We start from the raw sequence: 22,552 nt of genomic DNA, 5'->3' as shown, positions 1-22,552 counted from the left end.
TTGACTGGACACTGGCGTTTCCACAAATTCTTTGTCAACTTCCAACTGCCAAGGGTTCTTTCATGTGTACAGGACCTCAATTCCTATACTGTCCAAATGACAAGATGCCATTCCTTGCCAGGTTCTTCGTACGGCACCATATTTATCACAAATAAGACAAAGACAATATGTTGGGGGAAATGAACAATGTGCATTTTATTGGAAATAAATTATCCAACTATATAATAATATATACATTGTACATTGTCAAAAACTTTGTTTCTATTGCATCAAATCCAAGTAATGGACTTTCTGAGGTTAAATAATTGACTATTATTTAAATATCAAGGGCTGTCGAGACAGCGAATAGGAATTAAATATACACAGGTTTTATATAAATAAACTTCACAACTCATACAGATTTAATATATAAAACAAACTTCTTAATCGTACATCGACAAACACTCATCTTACGCGCTACGCTCTCCAATAAACAAGGGGGATAACTTGTCATATGTTGTGTATACAATGGTAGAGATTCTGGTCACTACCCGTTTTCTATAGAAATATTTGGATTTGGTTAAGATTGTCATTTAAATAAATAGAAAAGAGTCAATAAATAATTTATACCCTATAGTATCAGTATCTGAACTTGTTTGTTGGGACTCGCGTTCACATCTATGAGGTATTCATTCCTCAAACATTGGCCAGCCTGGAAGTTAGCCAACTGAAACAGACAATGTTAGACTAAATTCAAGCTTTGTCAGGAACAATTCCGCTAGTGCCTGACAGTATCCATGTTTTTTATTCCTTGTATTTTTCATGTATAGCCAGCACAAGCTTAAGAGTGTTCGGTGCAACTAAAATCATAATTTCCAATTTTCAGGTCTGCCTTTTAAAGCCAATCATTTCTAACAATCTGTTAACATATTTTACCTGTATCAAGGTATTTTTCATTGACAAAGAAAATATTCCTTCAACAATATTATCAAGGTTGGTCATATCAGAAAATTCTAATTTCTAATCAACATAGTTGACCTAGCAAACTCCAAATTCAATGTAAACATATTAATTACCACTATAGTCAAGATAAAAGAAATGCTTATAATATAGTCAACTAGAGTTGAAATAGCTTCATTATACAGGCCATTTTCGGAAAACCATATTCTCTTGCTGAAAATTTCGACTCTTAGATGCATGATAGCCAAAAAGATGGTGGGGGGGGGGGGGATTTTCCCGTTTTTTTTCCACACTAAGTACTAATGGAGTTTTCATTTATCAGAATGTTCGGAATTCAGGAAATTTCAATCAAGTGACTCCTGTCACCTTCCAAGAGATTGAGAGAATTCTGCAACTTTCAGTTGAGATTTACAATTATTTTGGGATGGGACTTCCTGTAGACTACTATTCAATGACAGAAGAAAACAATTTTTTTGCTACGGCACTCACAGAGTCGCTGTGTTGACAAGAGACTACAGGTTTCCGAGAAAGTATATATATATACATATAATCATAATTATACATATTAATTAGAAACAATATACTTCATAAACATAGCGGTATATTATCAAACATGTTGCAAAACATACCATAAATGCAGTAATATTCATTATCATATCACAGAAGATAAAAGCAACAAAAAAATACATGCAAAGCAGACAAAAATGTTTGTAACATACTAATTTTACACTTCATATATACTTTGCAAATATTTGAGACTGGGATTTGTTACCCCCAAAATTGTAACTTTTTAACATTTTGATTCAAAATACATGTTTGCAGTTTGCCGTTTTAGACAATATAGGCAAACTGCAAAGATTCCTAGCTTCAATAAATACTAGTTTTAACTATATCATACATGTATCTTTACCCTCCATCAAGTTACAATTTTCTTAGGTAACATGCTCAGAAATTATCCAAAAAAAAGAAAAAAACATTTGAAGTAAATACCTGGACCAGTGATTTGGTTGAAATCCAGGTATGAATGATTTAAAATGAAATAACAATAAATGGTGAAACTAAGGCTCATATACCTGTACAACTCAAACCAGACACATCGCCATTAATCATTGATAGTTTGAGATACATGTACAAGCCTTTGATTAACCAGATTTCAGCTTACCCTATTAATTTGATACATGTTGTTAAACTAGCTTCACCTGACTGGTTAAAATTTGGATTCCATTCCAATAACAATTTTCAGCCAATCAGATAGCTTCAAATATGATTTGTTAACCCAGAATGGTATTGGCTGTACCTGACTGGTTGAAATTTAAATTCCGATAAAAACATGTTCAGCCAATCAGATAGCTTCAACCCATATTGGTGTTACATGCCTACTCATGAAAATCAAATCGTTAATCTAAACTCAATGTAACTATCCAAAAAATGATGAAGATAGTATTAAATAAGAGCTGTACATTTCATATGGGCCTACATGACCAAATGAATTCGATTATTTTTTTCTTGGAGATTACCAAAGATTTCAATTTGAACAAAAATTGAAACTAACGGTGTATGTATATATATATATATATATATTATATACATAAAAAAATCACCAGTATTCTACTTCTATATGACTAAATAGAAATTTACTAAAAATCAGCTGATGTTAAAAAAAAAACATTGACCACATTATATAGAAATCATGGCATGGTCATTAATTAGTTTCTTCTTTAAAGATGCATTATGTAAGAGCTAAGTCTACCTATTACATGTCTTTCATTTGGCTTCAAATGTTATATAAATTATTATTTAGACATTCAATGACATGACAAGCCTATAATCAAATGGTCTAAGTCTTGGTTGTCAAGTACCATTGCTACGATAATGAACAATCTACACAGTATTATTACAGCAAGAAAGTCCAGCACTTTATCTAAATCTTATATAATGCATCTTTAAGCGTGTGAGTGTTTAAAAGGTGATAAATTATGGAAATGAAATTTACAAATTTGAAATATGAGGGATAAAAATGCCTTGACATATAAACAATGTCTTAATATATAAGTTTTAAGCTTACAATTGAAAGACTAAAACAACAATATTTATTATATATTTGGTGAAAGCACAGAGAAAAGAACCCAGATGCATGATAAAATGAACATCTATAATCTTTTTTTTATAAATTATTATTACATACATTAAGTTTTACTACATTGAGATATATATAAACAATGAAAAACATTTTTTGTTTTGGTGTTTTTTTTCTGTATAATACTACTATTGGAATATATTCATCTTCACATTGTTAAGACATTATGACATATGTCCGTTACCTTGACTGAGTTAGCCGTTTTATTGTACATTGGAAAATGCATCAGAAATAAGAAAACTTTAAATGAAATGAAATGGGGTTTCACATCCTACTGTTCAAGAAAACTTTTAAAAAGGTTTGATTACTAGGCTTAATGCCTAAAATGGATTTATAACAAGCCCTACAGCTGATGTGCTCTGCGATACAACAACATCAGCCAACACAGTCAAGGTATCAGTATGTTGTAATACCATTACAATATGAATATGTAGTATAATATGATATACAGGCACTATAATGATGAATGAAATATATTAAAATTAAAACAACTATATACAATAAAATATGATAAATCTATTTACATGAGACTAAGAAACCGTTTTTTTATATAAACGGTTTATGAAGAATATCAAGTCAACTATAATAAACTAGAACAAATAACACTATTCACTTCCTAAACCCTTCACAGAAGTTGGTCTTTCCTTCAAATTTCTCTTACTGTCATCATCCAACTTCACACACACACATACATCAAATATCAATTTTACGTTAATTCTCCCGTCACAAACGAGAAAGTTCCAGATTTTCTGTCATACAAATTTTGCAAATAACACATTATGATTCACAATATCTGTCCAGTTCTTCTCAAAACCATAGATCAATTTTCCAACTAAAATTCCCTTCAATCAAAATAGTGTATTAAAAGTTGAGATTTGATGAAATATGAAGTTAATAAGAGTGATTTACATGTGATAAATGAAAATATAAGAAAAGCTACTATCACGACAACAGTATACATGGCACACAACCTAAATATATATGGAATTCAAACATATCATTATACAAGGATATTTTTATAACATTTTCTTCTAAAAGATGAAATCATTCTCATATTATCTTATTTTATCCATTTGAATTATAGCACAATAAGAGGTTTGATGCCACCACAATAACTATTTTCTGTCCATTTAACATATTCCTCAGGTGAACTCAATCAATAACAGTTCAGGTGACTAAACAACTATTTTTTGGTCTTTTTTCGTGTATTTTTCCGGTGAAAAACATTCGCGTCTTTTCCTCCTCGCAAGATAAACCAGCACAGTGACGATGGATGAAGGTGATAAACAACAACGGCAAGAATCATGTGTAAAATATCTCAAAACATCAAATTGCACAAAGCAAAAAATTCGGATGAAAATAAGTATATCACATGATGCAGAACGGTGACGATAAAAAAAATCGGACATTAATAATGCCCATGGTATACGTATAATGATTTTATATCTATTATAAGTATATCTATATGTAAACAGATATATCAGGGTGTATAATAAAATGCAGTATTTCTTAACAGCAAAAACAATCAACAGCATTTTACTCTTATTATTATACAGTTTTTGTCCATGGTTTATTGACGGTAAATTAGGCAGTTGATTCTCATGTGTTCTTTTATTTAAGTAAGAGACTTCTACAGTTCTTTTGAACTGGTTTTATTCTAAACTTTTAACATTCCTGGAATAATTCTAATCTTAGTTTGTACTGAACTGAATATAGTTCTATTTCATCGGGTACTCTTCGTGGATATAATTTTGTTTAATCTATGCTGGTACCGTTCCTGGAGTTTGGAGATTAGACAATCTATGTTCAACGGAGAGTTTATCTGTAAAACAATAAACAAAATAAAATTGTACTAAAATAGAAAGAAAGACAATTGAATTTGAAACAGGTTGCCAGGCAATGAAAAATTTATTATGATAACTTCATCTTTTCGTATATTAAATCAAAACGCATCATTTCATGAACATAAAAACTGTGTATAAATTTCAAGTCAATCAGATCATAACTTTAGTCTCGAGAGCAACCACAAGGTTTTTCAAATTTCTCCAAGACCATAACTCAGACAGTAATTATCGTAATGTGTGTAAATTATCAGTCTGATGATGTTTTCTAGTTTTACAAACTGGAGGGAAATACTTACATTTATTCAAGAGATCTTTATCTCTAGCATTTCTAGTTTGTTGAGCCAAGCTATGTAATAATATCTGGGCTACCGTATATCGACGGAAACATTCCTGTGGATTTCCAAATAATTCATCTAATGCAGCAGATTGGCACTGAAATAACAAAAGAAACAATAAAACAATGGTAAATAATTTGTAAATTTATTTAATTAGGCTAAACTAATTTATTTTTAGTTCTGTTCAGTTTTCCAAATAAAATAGCCACTCTAGTCTCATGGAAGACTTTTTGTTTATAATTTATAAACCTAAAAATTTAGAACTAAAAGCTTTTGAAAATAGCAATCAAGTACTTCTTGTTTTAAAATTATTTTTTCATGAAGAAATAGAAAACAACGTTGTGTGTAAACAAATTCATCTTTGGTGTGACTTTATCTGTATAGACTTCTATGACACTGAATGTAAATCAAGTGTTGTGCTGGAGTGTATATAACAAGACTGGCATACAACGTCTGCCTCTTGAAGGTTTTACGTCTGCTTCCACAATAGTGATATCGCAAACATGACCCTTTTTACTCTACATAGGAGCCTATCTGATTCCACTCTTTCAAAATAGTTTACAAAGCTAGTGCTTCAAACGTACATAAAAAGACTGGGTCGGAATCTTGTGCTCCATGCAAGGCTCTACAATGCGACTGAAACACTCGCATTTGCGAGTGAATTTTGACAATGGCGACCAGATATTTATAAATGCTAGGTTTCTGGCGAGTGAACATATATCTTGAAGTCCCCAATTAACACTATAGCTATCTGAACTTTTCTCCGTAAAGATAACGTAATCGGCAATGATCCCAGTCAAATGTCACTCTTGTTACTTTCCTGGTTTGAAATTGGGTCAATCTCATTGTCCTCTGCGAGGAAATTCTCATTGCGCATGCACTGTATTTATCGGAAGTTTGCAAGACAGCTGACTGCATGGCTAGCAGACGAATCAAACCTATATCGTCTTACTTTACTAGTAAAGTAACTTCGTCTCGCAGTGAGTCTCAGTTGGGGAAAAATGATGATAGTCATGGTACTGACGCTACACCACCCAAACACGCAGTGAGTCCCAGTCGGAAAAAAATGTTTAAAACATCTTTTTTTATTATTATTATAGGACGACGAGTTATGTATGTTCACAATATAATTTAGCTATATCATACGACAAATTATTCTAATCTTCAGACTTGGCAACTGAAAATTTTGTTTGGCTAGTGGTTTTGAAAATTTACTTATGTTTGCACAAGTAAGTTCAAAATGCTGTGTAGAACCTCGGCTCCATGAAAATACCAGATAACACCACTATTCCAGAAAAAAATTATATAGGCTGTTTGCTTTTTAATCCTTTTAAACTAAATAAAATAATCTTAAAATTTAATTAAACTTACCATTTCAATAGCATAGTTATAAATAAGTTTATCTGCTGTTGATACAACTAACTGTGGTGTTAATGGTGTTTTACAGATTTTAGCCAATCGTTGATGTAATATTCTACATTCTGATACACACTTGTGGTATAGTTTATTCATATCACATAAAACTAGAAATAAATAAAACAAATTATTCAACATGGGCAATATAGTGTAACAAACATCAGAATTATTTGGAAAAATGGAAAGTCTGAATTGCCATTATCCAGTTTTTGAAAACTTTTGAGACTAACATATGATAGTTTTTGTTTCAATATTCACATGGGCAATGCAAGGGGAAGAATTTTATTCAGACAGCAGCACACTTCTGTCTACTCTTCTTAGAATTCCGCCTGCAAAGGATTCTTTTACGTGCATACCAATGTGTACATGGTTTTACATCCCATCCAAACGACTAGGCACATTTTACTTGTCAACCTTGTCAGTGCTACCCCTGGCTTTAAAAGTTCCATTCTAGTCATGAGGCCAGTGCCCTATCCCTCAGAGATAATCATATAAAGTAATGTGTAAATGTATATCACAGAGATAATCATATATTGGTATAAGTAATGTATTAATATTTACCACCCAGAGATAATCATATATAAGTAATATATAAATGTTTACCACCCAGAGATAATCATATAAAGTAATATATAAATGTATATCACAGAGATAATCAAGTCTAGGTAATGTATAAATGTTAACCACCCAGACATAATCATATATTAGTAATGTATAAATATTTACCTGATCTAAGTGTATTAGAAGCTTGTAATTTCTCCATCTTTATTTCTTGTCTAGACAGTTGTAAAGCTGATGATAATAAATGCAGAGATCTAACATAGAGGACTAGCTGCTCTAGATGTCTATAATATAAAATAATACAACATTTAAACAATCAATCAGTTACAATGCATTGCTGCTTGAATCCCAAATATGTTCATCTGAAGATATGATCAATGTTCTAATTGGGGAAAATAAGAATTGTAATTCTAGAAAAACCATTTCTAATTTTGATTCATCAATTGTATCTCGGTCAAAAGTTTTATATTTTAGATACTTTCTCTTTGTTTAATTATAAATGCTATCTTGTAAAATAACAGTTCTGTGTAATGTTCCTTTGCACACTATTTGAAATATTCTCTCCCTATTTCCATGTCATGTGAATCATATTTTAAATATTCTCTCTCAGTTTCATAATAAATGCTACTTTATTTTGTGAAATAACAGTTGTGTTTCTATGACCCTGTGAACTATATTCTTTATTTAGGAATTGAAAGTAAAATATATACCTTTGAGCTTCAGTAAATCTAGGTACTTGTTCAGCTGGTAGACTATCACCTTGTTTAGATGAGAAGGAATCAGTGAATGATGTCAAGGCAGCACCTCGTACTTGAGCTAACTCCATGATACATTCAACTAAATCCAACACAAACGTTAACTTGGCCATTATTTCATTATGTTCATCCTGTAAGTAAACCAATGGAGTTGTTAGAACAACACCAAAAGCAAAGGGTAAGGGTGGGGTAGGGGGCTGTGGTGTAGGCGTATTAAAAAATATAAACAATATACAAAATGTTTTGTTATTCTCTTTGTGATGCAAATATCACACGAAAATTATAAACTACTGCAGAAAATGTTATCTAATATACACAATGTTTTGTTTTTCCCTTTTAAAACAAAAATTGAGAACAAAAAATTATGATCGCTGCAGAAAATAATATGATATCTGTTATTGGGCCCACACAACTTTTAACCTCAGTCCTGATGGTGCTCTCAATGACCCTCTTTAGAACACTCAATACTACTTATAATTTATCTGCGACGTTCACTTGTTAACAAATGATACTAGTTTAAATATTTATGTAATATTTAACCAGTAAAATTTAGTAGAGTCAGATTTACAAAAACCTGTTTGAGTATGTCAAATTGAATCACATCAGCTGAGCAATATATGATAGCTTAGTCATGTATCTGAAGTTAAAATTTAAAAATTCTTACATCCATCAGCGTTTCTTCAGATAGTTCAGGAGCAACAAATGTTATGGGTCCCTCCATGTTGGGTGGAGACTGAGCATAAAGACCGGAGACAGGTGGTGAGGTTTCCATGAAGGAACTACTACTTCTTCTAAAGAAAGATGAAGATCTTTCCCTCTCTAGAGAACTCTGTTTATCTATGTTTTCTCGACTGTTTGATCTACCATTGCTAAACGGCACCACAGTTCCTGTTGATAGAAAATAAAATAACAAACTTAAATAATGTGAGGAAAATTTCAACATGGACGTGACACTGACAAAATCATATCAGTTTTAATAGTTGAATTTCATCATTTTTAAAATTTCAGGCTGTCATATATACATTACAATGGACAGAGAGAGACAGAGAAATGGTGTTTAACGCTCCGAGTCAACACAAACTAGGTCATTATGGGTACATTTTTATTTCAATAATTTACTTGTGCTTAGGAGTCTTAAGCAGTGGGAGGAAACCAGAGGACCTGGATAAAACTAATGAGGTAGATTTTAGACCCTACTCCTTGTCACGCACCAGCTTGGGAGTCAGATAGAAACCATGCTTCATGATTTATCGACTGGCCATGTGATCTAAAGTATAGCGAGGGGTGTAACTCCTAATAGCTCAAACCAATCTATCCAGAAGTGAATATGTGTCACATAGCCAGTTCTGACATCAGAATTATAGTGCTAGAAGTGACCATGTGCCATATATCCACTTCTGGCCGAATCGGTTTTATGATGGTAGGCTTTAATCAAAATCAGGAAAATTGGAGACATTCACTTCTGTTTCTGAGCCCTCGATTTGTGTTTGACAACTCAGTCCCCAACCCAACCTTATTTAAAAGTATCTGCTATTCCATGCTATTTTCATCTTTTTTGTTAGCTCTTTCCTGTAAAAATGAGGGTAAACTAGGGGCTAATGAGATGATTTATTGCAGGAAATAAATTGTTTATATTACCTGGTGGAGGATGAGCGAAGGCAGCCCTTAATAACTGTTGAGATAATAAACTGGTTCCTTTATTAAATTCAGGATCTGTATTAGATCGGTGATATTCTAATCTACTATTCTCTGGTGAAACTATAATCAAACAAATATAAGATTACATCTATGATATTCTAATCTATTATTACATAAGAAAAGGGAAGATAATATTTGTATAATTCTATTCATTAAACTAGTCTAAGGGTGAATTTTATGGTGTGGCTATGATGCACTAAGACTAAAACTCAATTAAAAAAAATTTTTCTGTCCTTACAGATTAACATGCGCATGCTATAATGATTACTAACTAAGCTAAATAGATAAATATACTCTTCAAAAAAAGTAGGGGATATTGAAATGCAAATACCTATGCAGGATGCGATATGATAAATAGCCATGGACATTTGACATGCTTTGAGAGTATGTTCACAGATGAAGAACTTATCGCCCCAACAGAACCACTGAGCTGCACATGCGACACGCAATTAGCGCTATACACGTGGGAGGGGTTCATTGTCAAATTTTACATTTCAAGGAAAACTGGTGGAGCAATTACTCATTATTCAGACAAAAATCAAAAACATCCATTTTCACTTTTGACGGTGTATCGCTTTGCGAGTGAAATGGGGCCCTCAGATAAACCACCCATATGAACTGTTTATGTTCATGTGTAGGCAATTGGCCTGTTACTAACATACACTGGTTACCTCCAACAAAAACAGCAGTGCAATTCCGCAGTTTTGTATTGTTTCTGAATATCCCCTACTTTTTTTGAAGAGTATATAAAACAGTACATACTCTCTCTAAAACCTATAGCAGGAACATTATCTCGATTGTTACAACCAAATGGTACCGGGTCTTGTGTGATAGGTTCTGGAAGCTGTTTAAAATTATAACCATCTTTTAATTTAGTTGGAGAACCTAATATGGTTGGTAACGCACCACAAGAACCAAATGGTAGTGGAGATATTCTTGGTGATGATCCTACAAAAAATTTAAAACATTCTTTAATCTATATTAATTCCAACATTTTTTGTTTATTCTTGGTTTTTCTTGTTTAGTTTGAATAAAGTTTATTTAAAGTAAATGTAGTAAATACCAGCAGAGCGTCTTAAGGGAGAACCAGTGATACTTGGTGGGGTACCTGATGGTCTGGTCGGTGGAGTATTTGCACTACTTCGTCTCCACTGTCCAGTTGTACTTGGTGGTGTACCAATAGAAAACTGAACTACAATATCAAACATAAAATTATTCACCTTGGATCATGGTACACATACATCTTCAGTTTTTAATGATTTACAGAGTGTGAAAAGAGCGACAGAGACATTGAAGTCCAATGCTATACGATCATGGTTTCATCTAAATACAGACATTTACTGACAATATGGATTGTGGTAAGATTGTGGTACTGAATTAAACATGTATGTTATTATAGGATTCGAAATAGACATTCGAAGGGACCTAAAAATGGCTCTAACCAAGATGGTACTTTTGGTCTATATTTTAGGGATTTTGAATCCCTTACAAGCTATAATATTCTAAAAGTTGAATCTCTATAAGGAATATCAGTTCAAGAATGGTTCTATTCTGTTCCGTATTTACAAAGATATGATAAATTGAAAATTTCGCAATATGTGGCATCTTCTGCAGACAATATAAACACGTAAGCACTGTTTAAAATCTTTTGATTGGCTTCTGTTTAATCAGATTGAATACAAGCCAGGAGATTATCTACAGTATATATTTATAAGATATAAAACTAACCTGATGGTGGAGATAATGAACCTATATCAGGACCAGATAAAACATTTTCAGAATATCTTCGGGTTCTATTTTTTTCTACTCTCTAAAAATATAAAACAAATATATCATATTACACAGATTCCACCATTTGCATAAAATATAAAACAAATGTATGATTTTACAAATATTCTTTCTACTCTCTAAATAAAAACAAATGTATCATCTACACAGATTACACCATTTGTAAGAATAAAATAATTCATACTCTTTTCTTCTTCCGAAACTGTCAAAGGGGGACTCCATAGTCAGTCCGTAATTGGCAGAATTACAATCAAGTGACAGAGAATATAGTCCTGTCACATGCACTGTGAGCAGAATCGTGAAATAATTAAACATTTCAGTTATAGTGATACTGATTTGTTGAGAGAGTATCATATTCAGTTGGTGAATATTCGGGTGGTAACCTGATCGACACGTTTTGAGGGATTGAAAGAAATCAATTCTATATTGTATCCATATGTATGCAAAAATGAATCGTAAATAATTACAAAAATAATTTAAGACAAATATTGGGGAAAATCCATAAATAAATGTTACATCGGTAAAAATTTTAAACAGATTATAATCAGCTATTAATTAAAAATAAAACTTACAATAGGTGAATCTGACATAATACGTTTTATAACAGGACTAGTAGGAGAGGTTGTGTGTAGTTTTTGATAAGCTCTCATCTGTGACGGTACAGGTATTGGATCTGATGGTGTAGGTGAGGTAGTAGGACTAGATACACACAGAGTGGCTGGTCGACTAGGACTTGTCTGAGCATCTTTTCTAAACGTAACTGTTCCAGTAGCTGGACTTGCTGCTACAACTCTTAATGAATGGGGTGGCCCATCACTGTAATAATAAATTGTACAAAATGATTATACTCATATAACAAATAAGGTGGACCATCAGTGTAATAAACAAGACTCAGTTATCAACACCCCTCCCATTGAATAAGCCTACCAAGAACAAAGTCAATTCTTGTTTACATTTGAGTAGAGATAGGACAAATTAAGCAAAATCTGTTTTGTTATTAAACATTTTCATAACTTTACTAAAACTGTTGACTGTTATATTATCAGCATTGGCTCTTATCTGTGTACCTGAAGTTAACCTTGCCCCTCTTTGTCACCACCCGAAACTCAATTGAAAATAAAAGAGAGTAATTATTATATAAAACAAACCTAATAATATCCATTTCTTCTTCTGCTAATGGAGCATTCAATACAGCACCCATACTACCACCTAAAACATAAAACATACAGTTATTAGGACATAAAAATATAGTTATATAGTTCTTACATTACGTAAGAATTATCAGAAAGAGTTTGCCGTTCTTGCTATAATAGTTCAAAAGTAGATAATGCAATATGAATATATTGAAAATTTGATTGAAGTTTTGACAAAATTTAGCAAAGATTGTAGCAACAGTACTTGACAATGAAGACTAAGTCATGATTATCTTTTTTATCGTTTAAACTCTTAAATGGCCACGGTGTTTTAATCTACTTAAAATCGAAGCCATTTGAAGCCCGAGTTGATTATGGATTTGTTATGTTAATAAATTTTCACATAATAATGCATATAGCATTTAAAGCCATAAAAAAGACCTGCAATAAGCAGATTTAGCTCTCACAAAAGGCATCTTCAATTATATTTTTTCATACTTCAAAGATATTTACCTGAATTATCAGACGGTAATGATGGTGGAACCAAAACAAAATCCTACAAAATATAAATTCAAGTTAATTTAGATAAAGTTACAATACCGAGAAGAGATAATCCTGGCTACTGTTTACATTCACTCAACATTACCATTTCTTTTTCTTAAATCACAATCATAAAAATAACAGGTGACTTAAAAGTTGTGGATGTTCATCGTGCATTTTTAGGACAACATCTAATTATTTGTGGCTTAATCCATGCTAATATGTACGCAAATTGATTACCTAACATTAAGAAATTAACAAAGTAAAACAAAATATCAATAGTATATAATCTGCTGAGGATACCGAGGGATATACTGTATAGAAGGGAACCATATTTGGATTAATATTCCTTTTAAAGATTAAACTTTTATAATATTGTAGTTTGCAGAAGGATTCAAAATTCTTCAAATGAGGATAAGCCATTTTAATTAAAGAAATAATGTAGAATTTCTTACATCAGGCGGACTTCTGCTTATAGGTCTACGAGCCTGTTCTTTCTCTATTTTCAAGAAATCTTCTTCGGCTTCAGAACCTGGTGCACCGGAAAATACATCATCTTTACCACCCTGTAATGTAAGATGACGTTTAAAGTATCAACCTCACTATCTCAACCAAATTCACTGAACTAGTTTTTGCGAACCTCAATCCAAGATCAAACCCTACCTATTAATCGTGTGCTATATTAGATACCCAGCACGTAAGATGACCAGTATGTAAAATCAGACATGTAATATACCTGTTGGGGTGATGTAGTAAAATCCATATTACTAGATGATGGTGAAGACGTTGTGTGTTTACCGGGTGTTGACCCCTCCGAGGAATAAGTTGGACTTCTATTTGGCACAGGTACTGGAGAAGCTGTAACAGATGTGATGTAAATAATTGTAATAATCTGATATTGTGATTTAGTCAGATTTCTTTCCCTTGTTAATATTTGCAATTACTTTTTTATAACAGCATTTATCAGACAGTATCCACACTAAAATATATTCAAATGCAATCAAAGTCAAAATATCAATGGTAGATATTTCCTATATATGTATAATATAGTACTTACATGTTGTCTTGACAACTGGCTTTAAGAAAGGATGTATAAAGAAATCATCTATAAAAAAAAAACAAAATAAATTTATTTTTTTAGTGACTTAAAACCGTGACACAATTTAAACTGCGTTGACCATAGGTATGTTGAGTTCTAAAATCATTACTTTTACTTTCGGTGAGGGCATATATAGAATAAAAAATCATGTGAAATAAAGAATCTGAATCAGGGCTCCTTATAAAGTTTGATATGATTTCTATGATGTGATAAGTAAGGCATTTTTAAATTAAGAATGTTTTCAAATGATTGGATACTTCTAAGAGGGTTGCTACTAGTAGCTGGTAGTTTAAAGTCTGCTTCCAGCTTCCACATCAGTAATATCACAGACAAAGCAGAAATACAAAAATCTAATGGCAGAAATGATAATACATACCAAATTCAATCCTGTCCTTTGCATTTCTCTTCAGCAGTTTTAGAAGTAAGTCCCTTAGTTCTGGAGAAGTTGTTTGAGGAATACTGTAAATAAAGAATAAACAGAAATATATTAGTTAGGTAAAAGGGAGACCATGAACCATGTATCATTTAATACATCAATACAGGGCTATAGTGAAGCTCTTTGGTATAATTAAGGGTCAAGCTATAGTGAGGCCCTTCGGTATAATTAAGGGTCATGCTATGGTGAAGCCTTTCAGTATAATTCAGTATAATTAGTATAATGAAAGTTTACAGTCAAGCCAAATTCTACCTGCATTACTTTTCATGGTTAAATGTTACAATAAAAAACAAAATATTTATGACTCCAGCACAATTAGATTGCTCAAATTTAACAATTTAGTTCTGTAAATGTTCATATTTATTTAATATTTAGTAATATCCATAAGATTTGTTTAAATGGTTGCCAGTTTGATAGTAAAGTTTGAAAAAATCAATATGTTAAACATGCATTATGCAAGAGCTAAATCTGCCTATTGCAGGTCTTTCTTTAGGCCTGAAATGTTTTCTAAAGTATTAATTAGACGTTAATTAACTGATCTAGGCCTTAATCAACTCTCGATGGCATCAGATTTCTCCGATATTAAATAGATTAGAATGGTTCAGCGATACTTTGATTTAATCAAATATGAGGGACCGAGACTTAGCTTCGATCAACCAGTACGGTGGTTGAAATTATTGCACACGTCTGTCAAACCTTCAAAGGCTAATATCTTCGCTTGCAATAGAGTAATTTGAATGAAATTTTCAAATTATTCATTTTACATCATCTACTTTCGAACTATTTTATCTAAATCTTACATAATGTATCTTTAATAAAGTGTAGATGAAGAACTGTGCATAAAGCCAAATGACAAAAAGAAAAATATTTTTCTTACTTAGGTTTGAGTTCACTGTGCTTTTCATAGAATTGTTTTAATTGTTGTGGTGTCTGAGCCTGAAACGGTGCTTTTCCTGTTAGACACTGGAAGACAATGGTACCAATACTCCATAAATCAGCTTTAGCATCATACTGTAAGGACATTATCACTTCGGGTGCCTGAAGAAAAACAAACACAAAAAATACTATAACAAAAGCTTGATATACATAAAATACATTAATCAATGCTTTTTTGCAATTCATTTCTTCTTTTTTATTTATTTTTTTTTACCTAAATAAGGACACTTCCTCAAACTACATATTTTAACATATTATTTTTTATATATTATTTAATGTTTTTTCAATCAGTTATAAGTATGTTAAAACCACATAGTACAACTGCTGGGAATTGAGGAAATTATAATAGATATATGGATAGTCTGACAACATCACAGATGACTAAATCAAAGGTTCATTGTTGAAATTCTTGTGACATCATTTGAATGTTATTCATAGTCAACTAAACTACAAGTCATATATTATTGAACACACCCAAATAATCAATATGTATAAGGGGAGGTAATTCTGTCTGTTTGACCTAAATATCATATTACCTCCCCTTAGACCACAGAATGACAATTGACAATAGGTGAGAACAAATGTTATTAGGATCTGGTGAAGACTTTAATTAGACTAGCTTGAGACTAAAAAGAAAATATTCTTGCAACTACAAACATCAACAAATTAAAAAAAAAGCATTTGTCTGACTTCCTCGAATGCCATTTCTCTGCAATGGTCATATCTTTGTAGTAGGTTTTTTCATGTTACTGCTAAACAAATATCACCATCCTACCATTACCGGATTACAACTTGGTAGACTTGAAAAAATTTGCTTATTCAAGGAATAGACCCCCAACAAAAGTGATTATCAATGCTTTCCCTCATTACTAAAAACAATTTCTCGACTTACCATGTACATAGGTGAACCACATAATGTGGCAGCCATGACACCATCCTGTAAAAATCGAGCGAACCCAAAATCAGCTGGAAAAAAAAAAAGGTGATGGCCATTAAGTATGCAAAACATCTGAAATTTTGGGTGTAAAATAATGCCTGGCACTGTTTTGATCTCTATACAGAAATTCTCCCAATATAAAATTATATTATCATTTGTACTTGATAACGATAAGAGAATACTTGTCAAAACGTTCTGCTATATGTGTATAAACCAGTGATTGTATTCCATATAAATTGTGTTGTGTTTTTTAAAATCATATTATTTATCTGAAGTTCTTGATATTAGCAAGGAACTCATTCTATAAACTATTTTACGATTAAATTTCCAATTGTATTCTGTAAAGGTATATGTTTTACCTGCATACATGTAAAACTAAACGACTTACCTATTTTAAGTTTGAGATCAGAAGCTTGTGGGTTTTTCTTGCCGACATGACAAAGCAATATATTCTGTGGTTTTAGATCCCGATGAACTATACCCTTACCATTTAATGCCTTCATAGCAGCAGCTGTAATGATAGAAAATATCTAACTGATGTTTAATCAAGATCTTTAATTCTGTTATTACCGATTCAAGATCAAACACTGTGGTGTATACGTAAACTTCAATATACACAATCTGCCATTATGGGATCCATTCACTTTATTTGAATTGTGCGTTTGTTTGTGAGTTCTGTGTAATATGTCTTGTCCGTTTATTTGTTTTTGTGTAAATTATGTGTGGTGCAGTCTCCTGCACTTACTATATATAGAGTATATCCTTATTTCAATAATTTTGTTTCAGGTTTTTTTTTAGACAGAAATCAAAACATACCCTTTTTCATTTATACAATTATGGGATATAAATTTGACATATGATCTGAAGGGTAACATCTCAGACTGTCCACAACGCCCTTCTACACATTTAAAAGCAAATTTACGGTTAGTCAGATCAAGAATTAAGCTGACTAACATTTTTATCATTTCAAGAGCACTACAGTATACACTGGTTTTGGCACATACATGTAAAGTCCAAGTCCTGTCGCTATATCTAACAAAACTTTAATAATATTTTAATAATGTAGCCTTTCCATTGTCTGAGAGATAAAATAAAGTGCGATTATTTTAGTACTCAAACAGTTCAAATTTTAGTTGAAGTTTCCGTGAATAAAGGCCATAGTATATTGACTATAACTTAAATTAATATAGTAAGTTTACATGCACTGACTTAGACTGACTTACTTTTATTCAAATTAAAACACATTGTTTATTATATAAATACAGAGTCTTTTAGAGAAGAAAAGACGTTCTGTGATTGTGATATATGAAGCATGAATGAAACCAAGGTAAATATTCAACTATTTGCGTTGATCGATCAACCATGAACACAGCTGTATGACTCCTGGCTATTTCACTTTAAAACTCCTATGATGAGCTAGTTGATCGACTTAACAAAATTAACATCTACACATATTAATCACGTTAGTATATTAATCTAGGACTAGAATCTCTTGTTTTACTCACCTATCTGTCTTAATAACACCACGATTGTATCTTCACTTAATGTTCCTTTAACTACAGAAAAAATAATCATGTGAAAAAAATCCTTAAGAGAAATGATCGACTGATATGATGTTAAAAGTTAACAAAATAAAAGCCAGCTGATTTTTTTTATGAATTCAACCGTCATTGGCTTTATATCTGATAAACTGAACATCTCTGGTTGTTTTATATTTTACTCTCCTACTATTCAGTAATTTTAATAACAATGTCAATATCAGTAAAATTACAATCCACACCAAAAGAAACATAAATGTAGAGAGAGAGAGAGAGAGAGAGAGAGAGAGAGAGTTTAACATTCCCTCCTGGACATTAACCAGGCCATTTCAATAACATTACATGTACAATCAACACTCAAAAAAATAAATGCAGAGACTAACTATGGTATAGAGTCAATGCAATAATTCGCTTGTGCACAGGGGTCTTTTAGTAGAGGAAGGAAACCCGAGTACTTATCCGTGAAAAAAACGCACAAGGTTAGGTATTCGATCCTATTCATTGCCACATATAGAATACGGATTGAACCACTGACACAGTGCAAGGGTTAAAACACCCACCCCTTAAATTTATAGAATCAAATCATTAATTCGCTTGCGCACAGGGGTCTTTCAAAGAGGGAGAAAACCAGAGTATGTATCCGGGAAAAAAAATGAGGTTAGACAGGCGATCCTACTCTTTGTCATGCACAGAATAGGGATTGAACCCTTGAAGTTGAAACAGTGCACAAGCTAACCCCCTCCCCCACCTCCAATTATAAATATACCTACCATGTAAATAGTCAGCCAAGTCTCCTCCATTACAGTACTATAAATAGAAAATAATATATATTCATATAAATAAACAAATGAGAAAAAGGACATTATGAAACATGATGTCTAGAAATGTGACAAACCATTAATAACAGAAATATGAAGAGTTGTATAATTTAATCCACAGTAAAAAAATACCTTCAGCAGTATTTGGTATTTAGACTCAACCCAAATAATGTCAGCCATTAAAATCAATGTTTTATTCTCATCTTTTTTTCCATTATAAGATTTATCAAATCTGATTACTCAACCACTAAATACATTGTTTTTTGGGCAAAGTCTTATATTTTTTCCATTATAATTATAAGATTATACAAATTTGATTAGTCAATCATACAAAATGGAGTTTTTCCTATTAACAACATGGTCTTGGTAAAATATAATGGATTAAGGTCTTACCTCCATAACCAGGTAAACATGGTTGGATGTTTCCTGTAAAAATATAAATATTACTTCTGTAAAATAATTTATTACAAATACTAGACAAGATAGGAAAACTGTGCAAATTAATGCAGACAAAAACAAAGAAAAGTTTTGCACTTTTGGACTTGGGCCTGTCCATGGCAACATAAAGCAGACCAAAATCAATGAAACGTTTTGCACTTTTAGACTTGGGCCTGCACATCGCAACCTGGAAACTTTGAAGGCTACCAAAAACACAATTCATGATGTTGTTGTTCTAGCAAGTATTCTACAAGGTCAAACATCTCAGTTTTAAAAAAAATCAATCATTATGGTGCGGTAACTTTGTAATATATACATGTAATTATGAACCCTTTTTCTTGGCAACTACTGAACAGATTATTTCATTTGAACATTAAATTGTATTAAAAATTACATATACATGTAACACATTTGTAGGGAAATATGTTTAAAGAAAGAAATCAACATTACTGTGTCCCTTTAAAAGAAATATATCAAAGTGAATCTAAAGGTACATGAACTTTATCCCTACAGGAAGACATCTGGGGCACACAGTTTAATAAGGAAATATGACAGGATATGTTCTGTTACAATGTATTTATTCACATTCCTTGTCATCCTAGATCAATTATTTTTATTCATATATCTCCTCTTGATTAGTTATATATCTTGTACATGTATTATGAAGCAGTAACAGAGAGAGAGAGAGAGGGAGAGAGAGAGAGAGAGAGAAAGAGAGAGAGATGGGGTTTAATGTCCACTCGACACAAACTAGGTCATTTCGGGACTAACACATGGTTCAATTTATGTCAGTGGGAGGAAACAGGGGGACCTCGAGAAAACCCACAAGGTTGGACAGGCAACCCTACTCCTTGTCATGTACAACCGAGGAATCGAAACCACGCCAGTTGACTCAATGACAGACCCTATGATACAGCACGCACATGCAAACCATTCGAAAATCCACCCCCAAGCAGTAACAGTAATTATTAGTAACAGGAAAGAAAAAGGTTGGGGGATTTTTCTGAGAAAACAGGTTGGCCCTACCAGGGAGGCAGAATTTATAGTTTTAAACAAAGTTTCACCTAGTTAAAAGAGAAGAGTTGATCTACTTCTTTTTTTTAAAAAAACAATATATAGAAAGATGTCATTTATCAATCAATTATTAAAAAAATTACATTACTAAAAAAATTGTCAAACAGACTGATATTCTTTTACAAATAATTTACAATACAAAAGATTATTCCAATAAATGTTTGACAACAGATTGATTATTTTGATACCTAATTCATAATACATATAGATTATTTTTATAAATAATTCATACTAGATTGGCTAGTTTGACAAATAATTCATAACAAGTCAATGATTTTTACACCACATGTCAATAATAATAGATTTTTAATTTCACAATACTGAACTTACACTTATTAAATTTTAAAGACAAAGATGTATATTTTCCTATTAACTTTTTTTTTTATAACATTAGTGTTCTAGATTACTAGAATGAACATGCAGTACAAATAAACAAATATGTGCTCAAAATGTTCGATGGGCACTTTGTCAGAAGATTCCCACTGCTCACTTCATTTTTCCTAAATTCCACCAGATTTCTAGTTTTACGACAAAATATATGCACTAACCATCAGACTTTGTCAATGAGGAATTATGGTTAAATCTATTCCCCTTTAAGACATACATGGTTCATGGTAACTCATGGTATATAGGCTATGCACTAACCATCCGACTTTGTTAATGACACATTATGGTCAGGGGCGGATTGGGGACGGGAACCGGCCTGGGCTCCCGTGTGGGAGCGGCCCCTTTTACTGACCGCGGAGCCGGATGGGGGGTCCGGGTGCTCTCCCACATGAAAATTTTGAAAAATGAACCCCAAATATGCGATTTTGTGGCATATCTGATTATAATCTCTGTCAACAAATAATATATCTCATAAATCGATTAATTTAAGCCAAAACCCCGACCTTCAAGTAATTTACAACCATCAACCTGTGAAATTATCATATCGTCATATTATTAATTAACGTATTATCATTGTATTGTTAAGACCAGCTATCATCAAATTTTGCCGAGGCCTTAAAATTGAATTTTTGGGGGGAGTTACGAACCATCGGCAGACGTTTCCGATGAAATTTTCGGATGAAATTCGGAATCACCATTGCAGGATTCCGAATTCCGGCCCACACCCAGCCCAGAAAGTCTATTATACCAGCCCAATCCAGATTCCAGTGATGCCGTGGCGGTCCAATACCCCCCCCCCCCATATAATGTTCAGCAGAAAAGGGTTTTTTTTAGACGAATTGGGCAAAATTATTTTTTTTCATTTTTTGTCCGACCGGCCCTTCGCCCGATGGCCCAATCCACCCCTGATTATGGTTAAATCTATTCCCTTTTTAAGACATACATGGTTCATGGAAACTCATGGTACATGTATATATGCATAATCATCAGATTTTGTCAATGAGCAATTATGGTTAAATCTATTCCCCTTTTAAGACATGCATGGTTCATGGAAACTCATGGTACATGTATATTGACAGTAACTGGAATCGTGTTCCTACAAGTAACTGGCAGCCCTGACACATATATTTGCTGCATATTTTACTTGTTTGAAAATCAGTGAATGTAATATACTTCATCAATATAGTTCAATATAGTATGTGTGCATATTTAACTTGAACATATGGAGAGATTTTTTTTTTTGTAAAATAATATTTTAACAGATAAGAATGGGAGTTAGTCTGCTTAACGGTTTTACATGCAACTCAAAACTGATATCTGTAAGCAAACTGAATTCCAATTAAAATTTTAAAACTAATCAAAATAATTTATAACAAATCGTGTAGTAGAAGGTAGTATGAATTACATGTACATCTCATGTTGTCCATGTCTACAGAAATACATCTGTAGCACATTGTTCTAATTTTTTTAAACCATGCAGCAGACCATGGAAAAGATATGACTGTCTTAAGAGTAATTTATCATAACGGACAGAGACCCCTAATCATCTTAGATAAGATTGTTTTAGGTACATGTACACACCTCATGTGCTCTGTGTGTATTTAACATAAGGAAATTTTGGGAGTTCAAGGTAAGTTCACACACACACACACCAGTGAAAAATTGTGTACATGTACAGCTGGAAGGCATACAAAATAAACAGCCAACTCCATCAAAACACATTACAACCTAATCTCCAGTAAA

At 32.4% G+C, this 22,552-nt stretch overlaps 1 protein-coding gene across 2 annotated transcripts in view; it reads right to left on the bottom strand.

Moving 5' to 3' along the window:
- Positions 1-170: 170 nt before the first annotated feature.
- LOC126823414 (serine/threonine-protein kinase ULK2) overlaps positions 171-22,552 on the bottom strand; it is a 37,266-nt gene continuing 14,884 nt past the window's right edge. For both annotated transcript variants that reach the window (XM_050552244.2, XM_050552245.2), the window contains 23 exons: positions 19,304-19,336; positions 18,863-18,899; positions 18,060-18,110; positions 16,943-17,065; positions 16,510-16,583; positions 15,559-15,719; positions 14,622-14,704; positions 14,204-14,251; positions 13,883-14,004; positions 13,602-13,712; positions 13,120-13,162; positions 12,622-12,682; positions 12,046-12,289; positions 11,414-11,495; positions 10,749-10,877; positions 10,448-10,633; positions 9,626-9,745; positions 8,652-8,875; positions 7,943-8,118; positions 7,398-7,516; positions 6,627-6,778; positions 5,217-5,352; positions 171-4,898 (listed from right to left, as the gene is read on the bottom strand). In XM_050552244.2, the coding sequence (XP_050408201.1) occupies positions 4,837-4,898; positions 5,217-5,352; positions 6,627-6,778; positions 7,398-7,516; positions 7,943-8,118; positions 8,652-8,875; positions 9,626-9,745; positions 10,448-10,633; positions 10,749-10,877; positions 11,414-11,495; positions 12,046-12,289; positions 12,622-12,682; positions 13,120-13,162; positions 13,602-13,712; positions 13,883-14,004; positions 14,204-14,251; positions 14,622-14,704; positions 15,559-15,719; positions 16,510-16,583; positions 16,943-17,065; positions 18,060-18,110; positions 18,863-18,899; positions 19,304-19,336 (2,577 nt within the window). In that variant the 3' untranslated portion in view covers positions 171-4,836. The remainder of the gene's footprint in view (positions 4,899-5,216; positions 5,353-6,626; positions 6,779-7,397; positions 7,517-7,942; positions 8,119-8,651; positions 8,876-9,625; positions 9,746-10,447; positions 10,634-10,748; positions 10,878-11,413; positions 11,496-12,045; positions 12,290-12,621; positions 12,683-13,119; positions 13,163-13,601; positions 13,713-13,882; positions 14,005-14,203; positions 14,252-14,621; positions 14,705-15,558; positions 15,720-16,509; positions 16,584-16,942; positions 17,066-18,059; positions 18,111-18,862; positions 18,900-19,303; positions 19,337-22,552) is intronic.

Source organism: Patella vulgata, chromosome 6, assembly GCF_932274485.2.
Source record: "Patella vulgata chromosome 6, xgPatVulg1.2, whole genome shotgun sequence".
Taxonomy (NCBI): domain Eukaryota; kingdom Metazoa; phylum Mollusca; class Gastropoda; family Patellidae; genus Patella; species Patella vulgata.
This window is presented reverse-complemented; position numbering and strand designations above follow the sequence as displayed.